Genomic DNA, 18,694 nt, shown 5'->3' with positions numbered 1-18,694 from the left:
AAATTTCCATAAGATATCTGCTTGAGTTCAAACCAAATGGCGACCCCCACCTCCTTACTTATACACTCTAGCCGCACTAATACAACTGAAGTTCGGTGGGGATGACTCGATAAGAACAGTCGCACTGTTATTTTGGTCTAACCAAGTTTTAGTTAAAACATATAAAATGAAGATTGTGCTAACTAATAAAACCGTTGATTAAAGAAGATTGTCCTGCCAAAGAGCTGACGTTTAACAAAGCTACTGTTAGTGTGTGGGACAGCCTTTGGCTGATGAGGGATAGATGCTACATTTGCAGTTGCTACTTGTTTCTTAGTGGATGCACCATTACTTTTCTATTACCTATCCCAACAGAAATTGAGGAAGCTTTTGGTACACAGAGCCTGGACCAGCACACATCAATTACAGGAAAGAAGTAGACATACAACTATAATTCAAAGTGTATTTCTTTTATTTGCAATACATGTTTTTTTTGTTTTGTTTTTTAAAGAGGTGGCATCATCAGATCCCAGTGCATGTATTCTAGTAGTGCACTTTGCGGTTTTTGGGATGCGCAGATCAAGGAATTCTTAAAACTACTTGCATGGCTGGATTCACTAGCAAACATTACAAACCAGCACCATACATATAATGATTTATTGTAGGTATTTTATTTCATTACTCATCTTTTTTGTGTTTATTAACATTATTGTCCTTACCACATTCCAAATCAAAACCTGTTGGCCGTGTTGTGACTCAAAGAACTTCCTGTCTCTGCATCAAACCTTGGCCGACAGATTTGTTTGGTGGGTGAGGCTGATTACGTAACATCATGACTATAAACAAGTCACAGAAATAAAAATTGATCTTATTCATAAAAGGAAAACATGGATTGACAGTACCAAACATTTTCTTTACCTTCAGGAGACAGCTAACAAAGGCTAGGCCCATCACACACTACTAGCACAGTTTGCTGAAGGTATTGCACATTTAGTTTAAAAACCAAAAAAAAAAAAAAAAAAAAAAAAAAATCAAAGAACAAAGAACAAAATGACATAACAATTCTCTTACTTCTAGGTGAAGTATACATAATGTACAAAACTAGAAGTCTGTTGAAACCGACAAATAGTACACTTTCAAATAAATAAATAATGGAATCTGTTATTCACACGTCTTCGATAGCTAATTCTGCAGGCGACTAAGTATATGCAAGAACTGGCAGAAATTCAGCGTGAGGTAGTTCATCAAAGCCGACTTAAATCAGAATGACATTGTTTGGAGAGATGCGGTAATTAAAAAAAAAAAAAAAAAAAAGCAACAACAACCTAAGAAGAAAAAAACATGAGATAATACTCCAATTAAAGCCCCTAATGTTGGGCTAAGGAAATTAAGAGCACTTTAGACAACAAAGCGTTATTTTTCTGACTGATTATTTTTTAGCTAACATGACAAATGGGTACATACCACTGATTTTCTCCCTGCTATTGCTGCCTTCTTACAGATGTGACACTGATTAAGTCCTAGTTTTTACTCATTGTTTGTCAAACTACTACTGCACATTTACTACCGGACAATTTAGTTTGTTGCTGTGGGAATCTACAATAACGTGCTGCAGATTGAATTTAGTCTTGTACTGTACTAATCTTCCTCTGCAGTTGCTGCCACTGCATTTTACTAGCCAAACCTTTCCTTTTCAATTCGGGTGACTGAAAAGAGCATGAGCTACTTGCACCAGCTGTTCGTAAGTTCAAACTTACGGTAGCCTAGTTTTAACATAAGTGTTTACAGAGTGGAGATTTACAAAATTAAAATGGGCTGCACCACATAAAGTAGTTATTAAATAGTGTTAATGTTAGCTTGCATATATAATAAATGTTAACCTTTGTGTAGCTAACTGACGAAGCTATCATTAGATCGCTAATATATCAAATGTTAACCTTTGCGTAGTTTAGTGACAAAGCTAACATTAGCTTGCTAATTTATGATATGTTTACTGTTGCGTAGCTCAGGGACAAAGCTAACGTTAGCTTGCTAATAAATTAAATGTTAACTGTTGCGTAGCTCAGGGACAAAGCTAACGTTAGCTTGCTAATAAATTAAATGTTAACAACTGTGTAGCTAACTGACAAAGCTAGCATTAGCTTGCCAATATTTCAAATGTTAGCTTTGTCACTGAGCTACACAACAGTTAACGTTTGCTTGCTGATATATTAAATGTTAAATATTGTGTAGCTCAGTGAAACGACTAATGCTTGCTAATATATTACCCGTTTCAATATTCCGACCATACACTTGATAAAATGCTGTTTAAAATTTCAAAATCTTCGTAGTTTACATTTTTATTAAACAAATTACACAAAATCAACAAAAAATATATCAAATTACAAAATGTTATGCGGTAACATGTTGAGACACTTCTCACTTCTACTGAAATTTATGGATATTACTGATTCTGAAATACATACTTCTCTATGTATGAATAAATAAATAGAACAATACTTACATTTCCAAAGGATTCACAGTTATGTTTAATTAATCGTTTGGCCTACTAAAACTCATTTTTTGGAGTTATGTTACAACTTGTGACTCTATAGTAGCTTTTAGTAGCTTTCACTTTACATTATTGACAGATTATGATCAGATGATTTCAAGCAACCAATTTACCCATTGCTTTTTGCTTATAGATTTTTACTGGATAAGGCATTCCTTAGGTTTAAATGGTGCAACCCAATTAACTAAATCATTAGTTTGAAACTAGCTAGGTGTTAACACACACACACACACACACACACACACACACACACACACACACACACACACATTTACGAATAGCTGGTACATAGCTGGGTTATGTCTGCGTTTAGCCTTATATATTTGGCAGCCAATGAGTTGTTCAAGTAGAGCACAGCACAGAGCACACAGCATTTTAGGTAACAGCCTAAAGACAACCTTTCTTGAAACTTTGCTTTGCAAAACGTCCTTATCAAAGACTAGAGGTTCTAGAGACAGTTCTGTGTTGCACGTTTATGCCAACATCCACAACACCTGCTCATTTACCATGACAGTACAATACATCCTAACTCTGCATTTTGCAGATAGGAAGTTTAGCTATGCAAACATTTCAAGCAGGCAGAATGGCTGCATGAAACCTCAATAATAAGCAAAAAGTTAAAATTGAAGAGAGCATGGACTCCTTTGTCCTTTCCTTATATATTTATGACCATGATATTCATGCTCTTAAAAAGTCAACAAACCATTACACAACTTGCCTAGATAGCTTTCAGCTAATATGGCTGGTTTAAAGTAACTATGGTTAGATCATTCTTTTCAGTTTGTACCACAAGTTTTACTTTAAACTTAAAAAAAAAAAAAAAAAAAAGAATTAGCCAGAAACGCCATGGTTGTTTGGCTCTGCCTCTCAGATACGTGTCCGTCTGCAACTCCACCAGTGAACAGTATCCTAAACCATCACAAAATACTGACAATAATGCAGTCGCAGAGTTCCCTCGTTTAGTTAGATCCAGTAGTTGAATTTGAAAACATCCTGTTCAATATTCTCTTTTATAATCATCACATTAAATTAGTACTCAAAGAAAATCCAAAACCTATATTTCGATTGCTGTCATTGCAAAGAAACACTTCTTTTTACTTTGATGAAAGACCTTGATAAAACTGCCTTTTCTTCCGAAATGACTCAAACACGTGCTTAAGCATCTCAACGTATATACGCCATCACCTTCTTACCCTGCAAGACACAACAGTCTCCCCCCTCAAGGGTCAACATCAAAACAAGTAGAAAAATATACAATACATTTGTGATAACTACAACCCCCATCATACATTACCGGTTTGTTGTTGTTAACCAGACGCCATAAAAACCTACACGTAATGAATCCACTTCCTCCCCCCGTACTCAGGAATGAATGACAAACAGGCACTTTTTCCTTTCAAATCTGAATCAAGAAACACTCATAAAGGGCACTATTATTGCATACAGTAACGAATAATTTGTTTCTTTTGACTATGGTTGTTTGTGCTGATAGGTTTCAGGTTTTTTTTTTTTTCTTCCACAATTGTAGGCAAGTCTGTTATGCAAAGTGTTAAAAAAAAAAAAAACACTCAAATTTCCAAAATCACAAAAGCACATTGCTAGCAACAGGATCTGGTAGTAGGACACGTTTTCACACTGTTCCATCAGGCTGCAGAATCACTATCCCTCCAAGACACCCAATTTCTACACGTTCACATGCATTCTCATTATCACAATTCCCTACTTGACAGAAGCGCATTCTACTTACACCGTCACCGATTTTACAACCTCACATAACTCGTCTACGTCTCGATAAACCTCCCAAAGCACGACGGAAAAAAAAACCCCATTCTGAACTGTTAGCAATACCTCACAGTCAAAGCGAGCCAGTGGAGAACGTGCACCCAGTCCTCCAAAGCAATACCACCACTCCAGTTCCATAATGTCACAGCCTGTTGCAGACAAGAAGAGACACATTAAAGCACTTAAAAATACATAAGTCTTTCAAAAAAGCTCCACAGTTATCTTGCGGGACCTAACTGGGCCATTATTAATCCCTTAGCTTAAATGCAGAAGGTGAAATGAATTATATGGCGAGTGAAATCATTTTGAAATCCTATCATGTCCGAAACAGAAAGTGAAGAATGAGTAAATTATAAAGTTCATTATTATTGTTTTTTTTTTTTACAATGTAGGAAGTAGTAGTGACTCACAAGCAGAAAAACTTCTTTACAAGTCAAATCTAAACGATCTCAGTTCAAATCAATGGATATGTCGTATGCACTTAAAACGATATCCATAACACGTGAGATAAAACAGATGAGGGGAGTACTAAGACCATACATCTGTCAATTCAATTATGTTTCAATGGCTCACTGCAAACTTGTATCGAAGATAAAACTACATCTACCGTAAAATCTGTACAAACTCAATCTACATGTATATGGCAAGTTGTAAAAGCAGTAGCTTACAAATTAACAAATTACTTCCAACAGAAAAATAGATCACATTAAAACATTTTACGGATATTTCTTTCAGTTCTCACGGTCGGTTAATACGAACCGGAACGTAGTGAAATCATAAAAATTCTCATATCATCATCTTAGGTTTCTGAAAAAAATTAAGAAATGCCACAATAAATTACAGCTAGGACTCAAACAAAAAGAAATCTTTATTTAAAAAAAAAAAAAAAAAAGAGACTATAACTGTAATAAAAAAAAGAAAGAAAAATATATCTGTCCTTTCAGAAATCAAAATATTTCTCAAACAGCTAGCTGGCTAACCGCTACACTACTGAAGACAAGCACAGAGGAGGGGGGGGAGGGGCAGATGCAGGGGGGGCCGGGGCCAGGAGCCAGTGTTGGGCAAGTGGTCTTGGATGTGACCAGGGGGCGAGGCCCATCCCAGGACCAGGAGGGGGTGTAGATGATAGTCATCTGCAGCAGCCCAGGGGGGCCGGTGGCTGCAAGAGCAGCGCCGGTGCTGGCCGTCTCCAGGCTGCTGTCTGGGTCGGTCAGGGTCGGGTCAGGGGACATGGAGGAGACGTCGTCGATGGAGGCGGAGGAGGGCGTGGAGGTGCGGTGCTGGTGGTGCTGCCGCTCACTGTTGCACCTGTGCTGTGGGACACAGGAGAAGGCCTGTGGTCAGCTGTGGAACGTGAACACGCAGCACGGGCCGCTGAAGCACCTTTATATGATTGGAGTTAAAGCAACACTAAGTAACCTTTCCCGCTCCGGTCCCCCCTACAGGTTGGAAGCGGAATTGTCCATTACATTACATTACATTACATGACATTACATTCAGGTCGATTTCAACACGTAGCTCTGTTGTTTGGAAATGTGGAGTGCTGTCAGTAGCAAGAAAAACAAACAATCAGTGCTGCCTACACCGTGTTATTCCCCTGCTAGCGTTAGCACCCAACAGGCTTAAACAGGGCAAGTTTTAAACTTGTTTTTAGCCTCTAAACATGCTCAAAATGTCATTACAAGTGCCTACCCATGTGCAGTGATTCCTTCCGAGGGAACACAGCAAGTTTGACTGGAATATTGGATTGTATGAGTTCGACAATCGACTAGTGTCAGGAGTCCCGGATCTCATCTCACTTTCAACTGACGTCAACCACAAGCGACAGCAGTCGGCGGGGACGAGGCAGCCGGCAGCTGCCTTTAACCTCCTACCTAACAGTCGGCTCTATCGCCTAGTTTTTATTATACTAATAAAGTGTTTTTAAAAAAACCAAAGATACATTTTTACGTGTAAGTAAGTATTAGCCTCACGCTAATTTATCAAGACTAGGCCTACCGGCTAAACTAACGCTAGCTTCATGGCAACCTCTACACCTGGCGAGTCCCCACTCCCCCTCAGGATTTCCTCGTTGTTTAATAATACAAACAAAGAAATTGCTGACCTCAGGGAAGATGTTCGTCGGCTTTCCGAGGACTTAAAGACCAAAGATGCTTTGTTAACCGCCTGCTTGGACGTGGCTCATAATCAGTCGCTCCGGATCTCATCTCTCTCGTCGGCCTTCCAGGATACCGCGCCATGGGACCCAGCTGCCTGCCCACGCCCATCGTCCTGCTCGACACCGGTTATCAAGCCACCCTGGACTGAGGTGGTTTGCGGCCGAAAGAGAGCCTCGGGTAGGGCTCCATCGCCTGCTGCCCTCAGCCTCTCCAACCGCTTCAATGCCTTGTCGGAGTCGGAGCCGGTGGCGGCCAATGCGGCTCACCGGGCTCGCCCCGCTTCAAAGCAGACTGACCAGCCGTCGTCACGGAAGACGATTGCTACCGCGCGGCGAAAGCTTCTGAGGGATGTGGTAGTCAGACGGTCCGGTGGCCTACACTGCCTGGATCGGCCAAATGACAACGTTCCTCAAAAACAATCTCCACAACCGAACGGTAAGCAATCTTCCTCTTCTTTTCCCTGCCCATCTGAAACCGACACTGACTGTTTTGCTCCTGTCACCGGCTATCCACACCCCCCCAGTCCTCGTCCGCTCTTCCCCCTAACCACAGTAATTATTGGGGACTCCATCACTAGAGACCTACAGTTTCATAATGCTGTCACACACTGTTTTCCTGGAGCCAAAGTTGCAGACATCCTGGCTAAAGTTATGGACCTGATACCCTCATTTCCGACCTCTATCAAACGCATCGTGGTCCATTGTGGACATAACGACATGTCCACTCGGATTCAGGAGTGTGAGCGCACAAGGCGAGACTTTACCACTCTCATTGAGGCTTTAAAAAGCACTGGGAAGTCGGTTTTTATTTCGGGCCCACTTCCATCTCTAGGTCGCGGATCATGCCTCTTTAGTAGACTACTCTCCCTTAACACCTGGCTCCAGCTCACATGCAGCATTCACAAGATAGGTTTTATTGACAACTTCAATCTGTTTTGGGAACGTGGCTCCCTGTTCAGCAGGGATGGGATTCATCCCAATACACGCGGAAGCCAGATGCTACGTGGACATTTGCACCACGCCCTGCATACCCAGATCTCTGATTGACTGTTTACATCCCGTAAACACTCCCACAAGCACACTGACCAGACACTCTCCCAAAGTCAATAATCAGAGACACAGCGCTACACGCCCCTCTGTGCTCCCTTCAGAGCAATCACCCATTCATAATCCCATAACCACGGTGTCTGTCCCCCGACTGAGACCGTTTAAACAAAACACTAACAAAAGAGGTGCTATACTAAACAACCTAATTGGAATTAAAACAACCACTGCAACGATAGAACAGAATAGGAAAATCAAATGTGGACTATTAAATATTAGATCTCTGTCATCGAAAGCATTATTGGTAAACAAATTGATATCAGATAACCACATTGATTTATTCTGCCTCACCGAAACCTGGCTGGGCCATGACGAATATGTTAGTTTAAACGAAGCCACTCCTCCCAGTCATAATAATACTCAAATTCCACGAGGCTCAGGCCGAGGAGGGGGAGTTGCAGCCATATTTGACTCAAGCCTGTTAATTAATCCTAAACCTAAACTATAACTCGTTTGAAAGCCTTTTTCTTAATCTTCAACACCCAACATGTAAAACAGTACAGCCAATTATATTCGTTGTTGTTTACCAAGCACCAGGTCCATATTCTGAGTTTTTATCTGAATTCTCAAAGTTTTTATCATGTGTAGTCCTTCAATCAGACAAAGTACTTATTGTAGGTGATTTTAATATCCATGTGGACGTTGACAGCAATAGCCTTAGTACTGCTTTCAATTCACTGCTAGATTCTATTGGTTTCAGTCAGAGTGTGCATAAGGCCACGCACTGTTTTAACCACACCCTCGACCTTGTGCTAGAATATGGCATCAAAATTGACGATTTAATAGTATTTCCGCAGAATCCTTTATTATCAGACCATTTTTTAATAACTTTCGAATTCCTACTACCAGACTATACAAAATTAAATAAAAGTTTCTACACTAGATGCTTATCTGACAGTGCTATAGCTAAATTTAAGGAAGATATTCCAACAGCACTTAACTCAATGTCATGCCTTAATATAACGGAGGACCGTTATGTTAACTTTAGTCCCTCCCAACTTGATAACTTTGTAGACGCTGCTACGGCCTGCCTAGGGACTACTTTAGACTCTGTTGCTCCTCTCAAAAAGAAGATGATGAAGGAAAGGAAACTAGCACCTTGGTATAACTCCCAAACTCGCAAATTAAAACAAATCTCACGAAAACTTGAAAGTAAATGGCGTTCCACCAAACTGGAAGAATCTCGTGTAGATTGGCAAGATAGTCTAAAAAATTATAGGAGGGCCCTCAGAAATGCCAGATCAGACTACTACTCAATACTAATAGAAGAAAATAAGAACAACCCAAGGTTTCTTTTCAGCACTGTAGCCAGGCTGACAAAGAGATAATCGCAGGAAGATCCGATGTCCCTTGCCTTGCAAAACTCGTTTGTTTCGGGAAACGACAAAAAACATCGAGATAGCAAGCTATTCGCTTAAAATGGCAAGTTTTGAAGAAAATTTGGATCGTGCAACAAGGCAGGCCTGCTTGGTTCTTTCGGGGAACGACTGTAAAGATTTACAAAGAATATGTTTATGGCATTTACTTCTAACTGGGACAATTTGGGACGGATTGGTGGGGATTTGCTACGGACAAAATACACACGGCGATACACTGGTAAGAGCAAATGAGGTTTAACCATATATGCCACTAATTTAAATAGCTCACGTTGCTGTATTGTGTGAACAGTTAACTTCATTTAATATTGTATGTGGCGTTGTTCTTTTGCGGGGTGCAACCGTTCCACCAAAACACGTTCCTTCCAGAGACCATTTTGCAGAGCCACCGTCGCTGCAACCGGAGCACATCCAATGCAGAACTGTAACAGCGCACTGTTGATCTATTTACATTACACACATACATGCAATCTCTCACACATACAAGAAACGCCACTTACCTATGGACGCTGGCTGTCCCCTGATGACGCCATTCTTTGTCCTTTCTTCCCAGTCCAACACTTCTTTGTATATCAACTCTGCAACAAACAAGACACAATCATTTACTGCAGTAAGGAGCTGAGAGAAAGAGAAAGAGAAAGAGCGAGAGAGAGAGAGGGCTGTGTGCACTCATACCACCTTACACGTTTTTATTTTTGAATTTTGAAGTACAACTCTGTACTACTCATCACCATTTTGTTCTTCATTTTTTATTTTCCATAACTGTGTGATCTGGCCTTACTTCAATACTGTTTGTCTCTCAACTGGTGAAACACACACATGGCCAATTTAACATGATATTCGATCTCTAAGGAGAGAAAGCAGCAGTGTGAGTGTGGGATGAGGAAACGCTCCAGGTGTGAATCTCCTGCTGTCATTATCACTCTGGCAGCACTGAGGAGGACGATGTTTAAATGCTGTTTAAAAAACGGATCTACTCGTGCGTGAAGTGAAAGCGTGCGAGCAGATCATATCACAATACTATTTCACATTGTAATTTTTAAACGTTTCATTGTTTGTGTGCTGCTGCGCGTCCCTGTGTGTGTGTGTGTAACAAGCATAGTGTGCGCGCGCTGTGCACGAGCCTAGGCACATTTTACTAACGCGCTGTTAAAATTAACAATGAAATGCTGCGCTATTGACTTTAGACCAGGTTTTTGTTGGTCAATGGTGCGATCACTTTCCGCTGCCTCAAGATAGCAATACGCCATGAATGCACATGAACACACCTCCCTGTAAGACCAGCACGCCCATGGGCGCAAAGATGGCCGCAGGTGCATTTGCTTTTTAAACCACGTGGGCGCTGGACGGGTGATTGACAACTGCGTCGGTCTTAAAACTAGCAAAGAAACTTGGGTTGGGCTTTGCGCTGCACCGGGTGCAAGATAGAGCCCTAAATGTCTCACAGGCTGCGACACATGCAAATAGAACAACCTTATGCAACACACACACTACAAAAAAGCTAAGTACTTATGACAACTTATCAGAGAGGAGAGGAGAAACAGGATCTTTCCTACCTTTCCACTCCTCCACTGTGTGCTCTCTTTCATCCAGCTGCTTGTCTGTAATGGCGGGTGGCGGCTGGAAAAAGACAGACACACATGTTTTCTGTACTTGACAGAAATCCTTATTTGAATCATTCACAATAATTTTGGAAGATTGTGCTGAATGTACATGTTCTTATTTATCTGTTACTTTTGAATTTATTTTTTTTAAGATAAAATTAACTGAACTGAAACTGATGCTCATTCTAAACATCAGCGACAACTCCACATACTTCACTTTTCAGACTCAAACTGACTATTAATTACTGATACTGCCATTTATGGAACGTGTAGCCTTCGAGTTACAATGACAGTTAAGTCTGAAAGTATGTCTGACTACTAGGGGCGTAACGATACATCGATCTGGATCGATACATCGATTCGATCCTCAACAATCCGATGTTATCGATACAAAGTGAAAATATCGATACATATCGTCAACTTTATTTTGAAATTCCCACATTATGTTTATTCCTTTTTTCAAAAATAGTAGTTTGTTTTTAATAAAATGTCCGCAAGAGCTTGGTAATGAAACTGGCAAATCATATTTTAGTTGCTTTTTGTAAATAAATATAAATGTAATCGATTGTGTATAATGGGCTTATGTATCGTCTCGTATGGGTCGCAGGACCCTGAATAAATCGAAATCGTATCGTGGCAGACTTTGTGATATCAGTAAATATTGTTTCGTTGTTCAAAGAATCAATATAATATCGTACCGTGATAGAACGTGTGATTTACACACCTACTGACTACCATAAACACTACAGCAGGTGAATGAGGAGCAAAACGGGAGAGGGGAAACTCAGCTGCAGCAGCTTCCAGCTCAAACTGAAAACCTACAGACTCAGCTAATTGATGGAACAAGATAGAACACTACTGCATTAAACCTTGCTCACATTAAACCAACTGAATGCAGACATTTTTTTTTCTGCTTCTGCAGTGCACAAACCTTTTCCAGGAAAATACCACAAACTTCAAAATTGATAGCACGCACGGAGCTGGAATAAACAAGCTCAAAGCCAGCAGTGGGAACGAGTTATCCGTCCTCCCCAGTGTCAAACGGAGATTTGATGCATTTAGGCAGCGTCAGAGCAAAATGTGTATACACATCTGCATTGTTCAAGGCTGTTCAAGTTCTGAAGAGCCATTTTATGCCAGACAGGAGAGGGGCGGGAGGGAAGCAACAATTCACTTCATCTCCCAATCCGCATGATCAAAGGCAAAACCAATTTGCACTGGCTGAGTCATTGCGTTTCCAAGGAGAGTGTGTCATCCCAACACATAGACAACACGTTTTGCTGCAGAGCAAACACATTTTCAAAGAAGAGGAAACAGAGTTTTATGGTTTAGGGTCCATAGATGGGAGTTTTTATTTTAGCTTTACCTAAAAGAGTAACTTTGTTTTTTTTATTAACCTGGACCCTATGTTCCTATGTTTTTGTGTCGAAGTGACTGATGGGAACAAACAATCTTTGAAATTGGTCCACTATAGACCTTTTTCACGGCAGTGACTCACTGAAATAGCTTACTGGGACACTTGATGGAATTGAGCCATCGTTAAGGTTATCAATTTCAGCCGTGCTTTTCCTACTATGACAAGTCAAAATGTCTGCTGTGAAAAAGGTCCATTAAGCAAGACAGCGAAACAAGCTGCAATGTAACGTTAATGGTCAATTGCACACCTTCAATTTACATCCATTAAAAAAAGTTGTGCCACTGACATGTTCAGACTATTATTCTAAGTGTCTGACAACATTGTTAAAAGGATCCCTACAGAGATAGACCTAGAGATACTTTTTGTTTAACATGTAACAGCCCTGAAATCGCTACGGCCAAACCCACTGGCCTCTGGGTTTAGAAATAAAGATTTCTGTGGGTTAGTTTGGGTCTAGGTCTAGTAATCTTTAGACATTTTAATGCAGGAATGTTTTACCATTTATGGTTGACATATGTGTTCGTATTATACAATAAACCATTACTTAGTGAGTACTTACTGCCTCCACTTCAGTCGGGTCGTACCACACGTTGATATAAGGGTGCTGGAGAGCCTCGTCCACCGAGATCCGCTTTGACGCGTCTATTACCAGCATCTTGGATAGTAGGTCTCGGGCTTGGCTCGCTGACAACAAATTGGGGCGGAAAAAGAGAAACGGTAAACATTAAAAGGGGATGTGCTCTCACATTCAGAACATGAATATAGCAGCAAACAAATATTTGCTACGTAAAACAAATACAGTGTAGTAATGGCGTCCTGAGCAGAAAATGAAGTCACGGTCCCTCTGTGTGTGTTGTAACGCAAGCTTCTCTGTTCATTGTTTTAACAGTCATGTCAATGTTAAAAACCAGCCCGGTCTCACGGCAGTTCGTGTAAATGTGACGTTATTTTAATCTATTGATACGTGTTCACGGAGACGTTTTTGTCGGTTTTTACGTGGTGGCCAGTACGAAAATGTTAAGTAATGTATTTCAATGGGAAGCATATTTCGTGGCCACAGCACAAAAATAGTAGGGAGTAGTATAAAAAGCCGAAAATCCACGTAGGGAGGTTGGTCGGGGTGGTGGATGGGTCAAACAACACAGGACTTTCCCCTGGGCGAGCGGGGATCGCGTCCCGTGTGTTACTGTACCGCGTCCCCCGTGGCCGTCTCCCAGCATGTAAGGCGTCCTTTCCCCGTAAGGTTTTTCCTAAACCCAACCTCGGCCACCCCGTTATTGTGGCGCGTCCCTAGCGGGCTGCCTCCCGGCTTATGGAGCTTCCTTTTCGGCCGTCTCCCGGCATCCTTTCCCCGAGAAAATAATGTGACATTTACACGTAAAAAACGTCTCCGTGAACACGTATCAATAGATTAAGAATAACGTGACATTTACACGAACTGCCGTGAGACTGTGTTGTAAAAACATAGGTATTTCATGTATTGGGGAATGGTCTGCGAGAGCCGCGTGGAGGAAATCCTAGCCTGCTGTTTTTTTGTTTCCAGTATATCAACAACAGCCTAGGGCTGCGTGATATGAGGGAAACACGTTATTGCGATTATTTTGAATGATATTGCGATATGATTCACGATATTGGAGGGAATGATCATTTCTGGATCATTATTCTCATTTTCATTGAACAATATTAAAATCTAAAAATGTAAATGATTATAGTGATTTTTGTGTGGATCTGTACCAAACAAAGATTTTTTTTTCCTTTGGTCTGTAGGATAGGTCTCTGCAGCACTACAATACTTCATTCAGAATGGTTTGAGACATATTTTTGCCTGATATTGCGCAATGATGGACACAATGTAGGGAGGGACCATTTAAACGTGTTAAAGACCCCCTCCACTCTTCTGTATTTGGGTATTTTAGGACACTATTATCATATGTTCTATCTGGAGGCCTTGCCAGCGTGTGCTATCAAAGCATTCAGAGCCAAACGTGAACATCCAACACATGCAGCTTAACAGGCAGTACTTCAGGGGGAATACACGGTTGTCACATATTTCTCTCTCTGTAAATTAACGAGGACAGAAAAAGGCTTTTTTTCTTGTGTCGTCTTGCAACAGCTCCACGGCGCCCGCTGTAACTCTTCCTGTCATCTCCTCTCCATTTACACATGAAGACACGCTTAAGGTTAGATTCCCCCCTCACAGTAAACAACTTGGTCCTGAGCCGTCAGCTTCTGTAATAAGTGCTTAATTTAGGGCAGCCACCGAAAATTGATTCGTCACTTGGGCTTTGCTGTTGGCGGATGTTTGCGCAGTTGCAAACACAGCGTGCGACACAAACGGATGCAATATGGAGGAAAAGTTCATCTTTCCGCTTTACAAGTGATTAGATACATACTCACTGAGCCACTACGAGAGCGTTATATTAAAGGGGCGCTATGCAGTTTTGGCCATTTCTTCGCTGTTTTCTCACTTTTTGCTCGCAGGTTTCTCTATAGAGCTCCCCCTACAGCTTCAGAATAGATATTTGGCAGCTCCTATGTTTACTCGTGTCTGACTCCTCACTCGGTCAGTCTGCCGTTTCCTCTTTCTCTTTTCCTCCGACAATGCTTCCCTAGCTTTCTGCTTCTATGTGTGCAGTGCTGTGAAGCAATTCGTTACATCGCGATATCGCACGATACTTCCTGACGTTGAGGCCGCCGGTGGTTTTTCCCCTCACAGGCGCTAGGGGGGAGTGAGACGACCACCATTCAACCCGAAAAAAGTCCTATAACCATTCCAATGACTCTGAAGTAGTTCAGTTAAGGTAAATTAAGCTAAAAAAAAAAAAAAAACTGCATAGTTCCCCTTTAATCCTTCAATTATGAAAGTAGCCATTTTAAAATTCAACTGTGATAAATTCTACATTAGCAAAAAAAAAAAAAGAACCAGCTTTTTAAAAAAAAGTCTTCTATTCAAATTTCAAGTGGTAAAGCTCAAGCATATTGTGGCATAAATCTAAGGGCTGTGCAATGAATCGAAATTTTAATCTATCTAATCATTTTGGGTACTAATGATCACGAAAACAGATTAATCGACAAAAACAAAACAAAAATGATTATTTTGCACATTACTTTTTGAAAGTAAACTTGTGTTTTGTCTCGTGTGCTGAATGAAATAAAAAGTTCAAACGGCTAAAGTATTGGGGATGTTCACAGTTCAAGGCGTTTTCACTGTTGATTTGATTTGAAACTGTTTCACTGTTTTTTTAAGTTCAATAATTGCAAAAAAATTTCAAAAGACAACGAAATGTCTGACAATGTCGTGTTAAATAAGCGTGATTTCAATATATATATATATATATATATTTTTAAAAGATTATTTTTGGGCTTTTCCACCTTTATTTGACAGCACAGCTAGGTGAGAAAGGGGAGGGGGGGGGGAGACGTGCAGGAAATCTTCACAGGTCGGATTCGAACCCTGGACCTCTGCGTCGAGGCATAAACCTCTAAGTATATGTGCGCCTGCTCTACCCACTGAGCCAACCCGGCCACGTGCGCGATTTCAATATTGACCAAAATAGTCGTGCAGCCCTAATAAAACTCACTAGAAACACGGATTGCCTCATTATTCATCACGCCTTGGGATGTGATAAAACAGCCATTTACATTTAACAAATGGTTCCCCTTCAGGCTGAACAATCGCTGCACCTGAAGAGTAACTAAGCCCAAAAAATGGTTAGAACTCTTAGCAGGCACTAAATATACAACCTCGCACCATTTATTTTGTGCTTTCGGTAAGCCTTTACAAGATGATATCATGGGCATGAAGAGAGAACAACAGAAGCTTTTTTCTTACCTTTCAGTTTGTTGTGTTCAGAGTCTGCGGGGAACAGGACGTCAGGGAAGAGCTTCTCGAAGCTGTAGCCAGCATACCGGGGCCTGTTCTCCACGTAGGTCCTCACCGACTGGTTGAGCTTCATCAGGAACTCCTGAGACGGGGTCCCCAGCTGCTCGATCACCTTGTTCCACTGGTCGATATCTTAAGGTTGGCAGGTGTTAAGTAAAAAAGCACTGGGCTGGGTTCGGACAAACGGACTGGCCATTCCAAAGTTGGGGTGGGTCGTTTTGAACTGATGAACATATGGGGGGGAAAAAAGGAAAATCCCGCACTCTGATCTTGCTTATAGCTAGGGCTGGGCAACATAGAGATATTATATCGAGATTGATATATGCAGCTAGATATAGTCTTACATTTTGGATATCGTAATATGACACAAATGCTAGACCGTCTGACGGCCGACGCAGACTGAATTAGGGCTGGGCAATATATCTACATTATATCGATATATATGGCTAGATATCGTCTTAGATTTTCGATAACGTAATATAGTAATATGATAAGTATCTACACCTGCTTTTAAAGGCTGCATTACAGTAAAGTGATGTCCTTTTCTCCACCTACCGGACTGTTCCAGCTGTTCTATTATTTGCCTTCACCCACTTAGTCATTATATCCACACTATTTATTAAAACTCTCATTGTGTTAATATTTTGTGAAAGCACCAATAGTCAACCCTACAATATTGCCGCAATATCGACATTAACGTATTTGGTCAAATATATCGTGAGAATTATTTTTTTCCTGCATATTGCCCAGCTCTACTTGTAGCATCAACATTTATTAAAGAAAAGTAACCTTCTGGACCTTCATCAAGAGTAATATAATAGGAAAATAGTCTTGATGAAGGTCCAGAGGGACCGAAACATTAGTTTTCTTCAATAAATGGTGGCGCTATAAGCAAGAGCAGAATGTGTGATTTTCCTTTTTTTTCCCAAGTTTGTGATGTTTTTTCAACGCATCTGATTCTGCACAACCGATGAATAATAAAAGAGTTTCTACGTCTGTACTGAGTTGCTTGGATTTGTTCCTAAAATAGTTTTGTAACTGCAACTGCATATATTCAGAAGGTTTGGGAAAAGGCTGTTTAGTATTGGCAGTTTTTCTAATGAAGAAAAGGTCATAACAGATTTAAATTCCATTCAAACCTGTGGAAATGAGTCTGGATGGATGGAGTGGGGGTGAACTATGTTAGGTGAGACAGGTGATGCCCACCTGGAAACATGTATGCATCTCTTAGACACACACACACACACACACACACACACACACACACACACACTTACTCATCCTTAAAGGTCCAATGTGTGGGAATTTCTCCCATCTAGCGTTGAGATCGATACCCATTAGCAGCATTAGCAGCACCTGTGAGTTTATCATGCGACAGCGAAAACGCAAAAGGCGGAGCAGTATGTCCTATATGTCCCTTACCGGCTAACGTATTTCAAGATGGCGCATGAATATGGAGCATCTACCCATAAAATTTCAAGCCAATAGGAATACTTGGAATTGATGGTGGTGGTAAATATTTATGAATAAGGACAAGTTTGTGAACGGGCAACACAGATTTTGATAATGAACAACTAAACGCGTTACACACTGGACCTTTAACACTGAATGAACAACCAGGAGTAAAAGCCTGGTTCCAGAGCTCTGATTTACCATCCATAACCGCTTTTTTTATTCAAAGTACTTGTTAGCAAGTGTTTTGCCTGGTTTGAAAAGCAATAGATCCATTCAAGTGGGTCCTGTCAGAAGGGAAATACCACCTTCATGGAGAGAGGCAAGTATATTGGTCATACCAAAAGCGGGACTGTATAAATGATAGCTGCCAGTTGATGGAAACGCACCTAATCACAATTCTTCTTTGCAACATTTCAAAGACTCGCTTGACAATTGAATGGAAACGCGGCTAATGTATATCTTTAATAACCCTTTTCCACCAAAATTAGCGCGTATATGTTTTTTTTTTTTTGTTGTTGTTTTTTTTAAACCAGCTAAAAATAGGCGATGACTCCTTTCCTATGCCAGTAGACGAGTATGCCTTTCTGGTTCTTTCTAGTCTTGCACATTCAATGTCACAAACGCGCCAGAAAACAGGATTAGTAAATGATTAGTAAACGGCTACTATTTCAAGCTATCCTCCGTTTCATTAGTTTTGTTCAGAAAGTATTTTCCCAGAGTTATTTTTATTAAGCTTTCTAAAAACCTGAAACGGGACAGTGTTATTTTAGTAAGTTAAATGCTTCTCTAACAATTCTTTTTTTTCCTTGTTTAGCTGCCATTTCTGTCCATGGCATGTCTCTTTTAACAGTCTATCCCCACAAAGTTCCACTTCCGGGATTGCTCTCGTTTTGCCGGAAATTCCACCGGATGTCACTCTTGTCGGATGTCCGTTTTCGGATGTCCGCTACCTTCCGCTTTCTTTTTATTGTAATTTTAAACTCTGGTGGATTTATGAGGACTATGGTTAACTGCTCCTCAGATCTCTGCAGGGTAAATCCAGACAGCTAGCTAGACTATCTGTCCAATCTGAGTTTTCTCTCGCACGACTAAAACAACTTTTGAACGTACACGCGTTCCACCAAAACAAGTTCCTTCCCGAGGCTATTTTGCAGCGGTACGGTAGCTCCGCCCAAGACGATTGTGAATGGTTTAAAGAAATGCCAATAAACCAGAGCACGTTTTTCTCCCATCTCTGAATGCTGTGTGGACTAACCAGACCCTCCTCCGTGGCGCTGTGGAGGAAGGTCTGGCTAACAAAGTGCAACAGCCAACAGAAGGCTTCAATTATCAAGCTGATGCTATATTAATCTTAGCTAACCAAAGTCAACCGGCATACTACATTG

General features: G+C 40.9%; 1 protein-coding gene across 4 annotated transcripts in view; it reads right to left on the bottom strand.

The window, feature by feature from the left end:
* Positions 1-3,185: 3,185 nt before the first annotated feature.
* mapk8b (mitogen-activated protein kinase 8b) overlaps positions 3,186-18,694 on the bottom strand; it is a 45,975-nt gene continuing 30,466 nt past the window's right edge. For 2 of the 4 annotated variants that reach the window (XM_031297895.2, XM_031297894.2), the window contains exons 8-12: positions 15,804-15,986; positions 12,531-12,655; positions 10,507-10,570; positions 9,451-9,528; positions 3,186-5,625 (exon numbers count right to left, since the gene is read on the bottom strand). In XM_031297895.2, coding sequence (XP_031153755.1) covers positions 5,609-5,625; positions 9,451-9,528; positions 10,507-10,570; positions 12,531-12,655; positions 15,804-15,986 — 467 coding nt within the window. In that variant the 3' untranslated portion in view covers positions 3,186-5,608. Of the gene's footprint in view, positions 5,626-9,443; positions 9,529-10,506; positions 10,571-12,530; positions 12,656-15,803; positions 15,987-18,694 lie in introns of all 4 variants that reach the window. The other 2 variants (XR_004896301.1, XM_031297896.2) reach the window with 2 other exon arrangements.

This window comes from Sander lucioperca, chromosome 22, assembly GCF_008315115.2.
Source record: "Sander lucioperca isolate FBNREF2018 chromosome 22, SLUC_FBN_1.2, whole genome shotgun sequence".
Lineage (NCBI taxonomy): Eukaryota > Metazoa > Chordata > Actinopteri > Perciformes > Percidae > Sander > Sander lucioperca.
The sequence above is the reverse complement of the archived record's forward strand: the minus strand, read 5'-3'. Positions and strand labels throughout refer to the sequence as shown.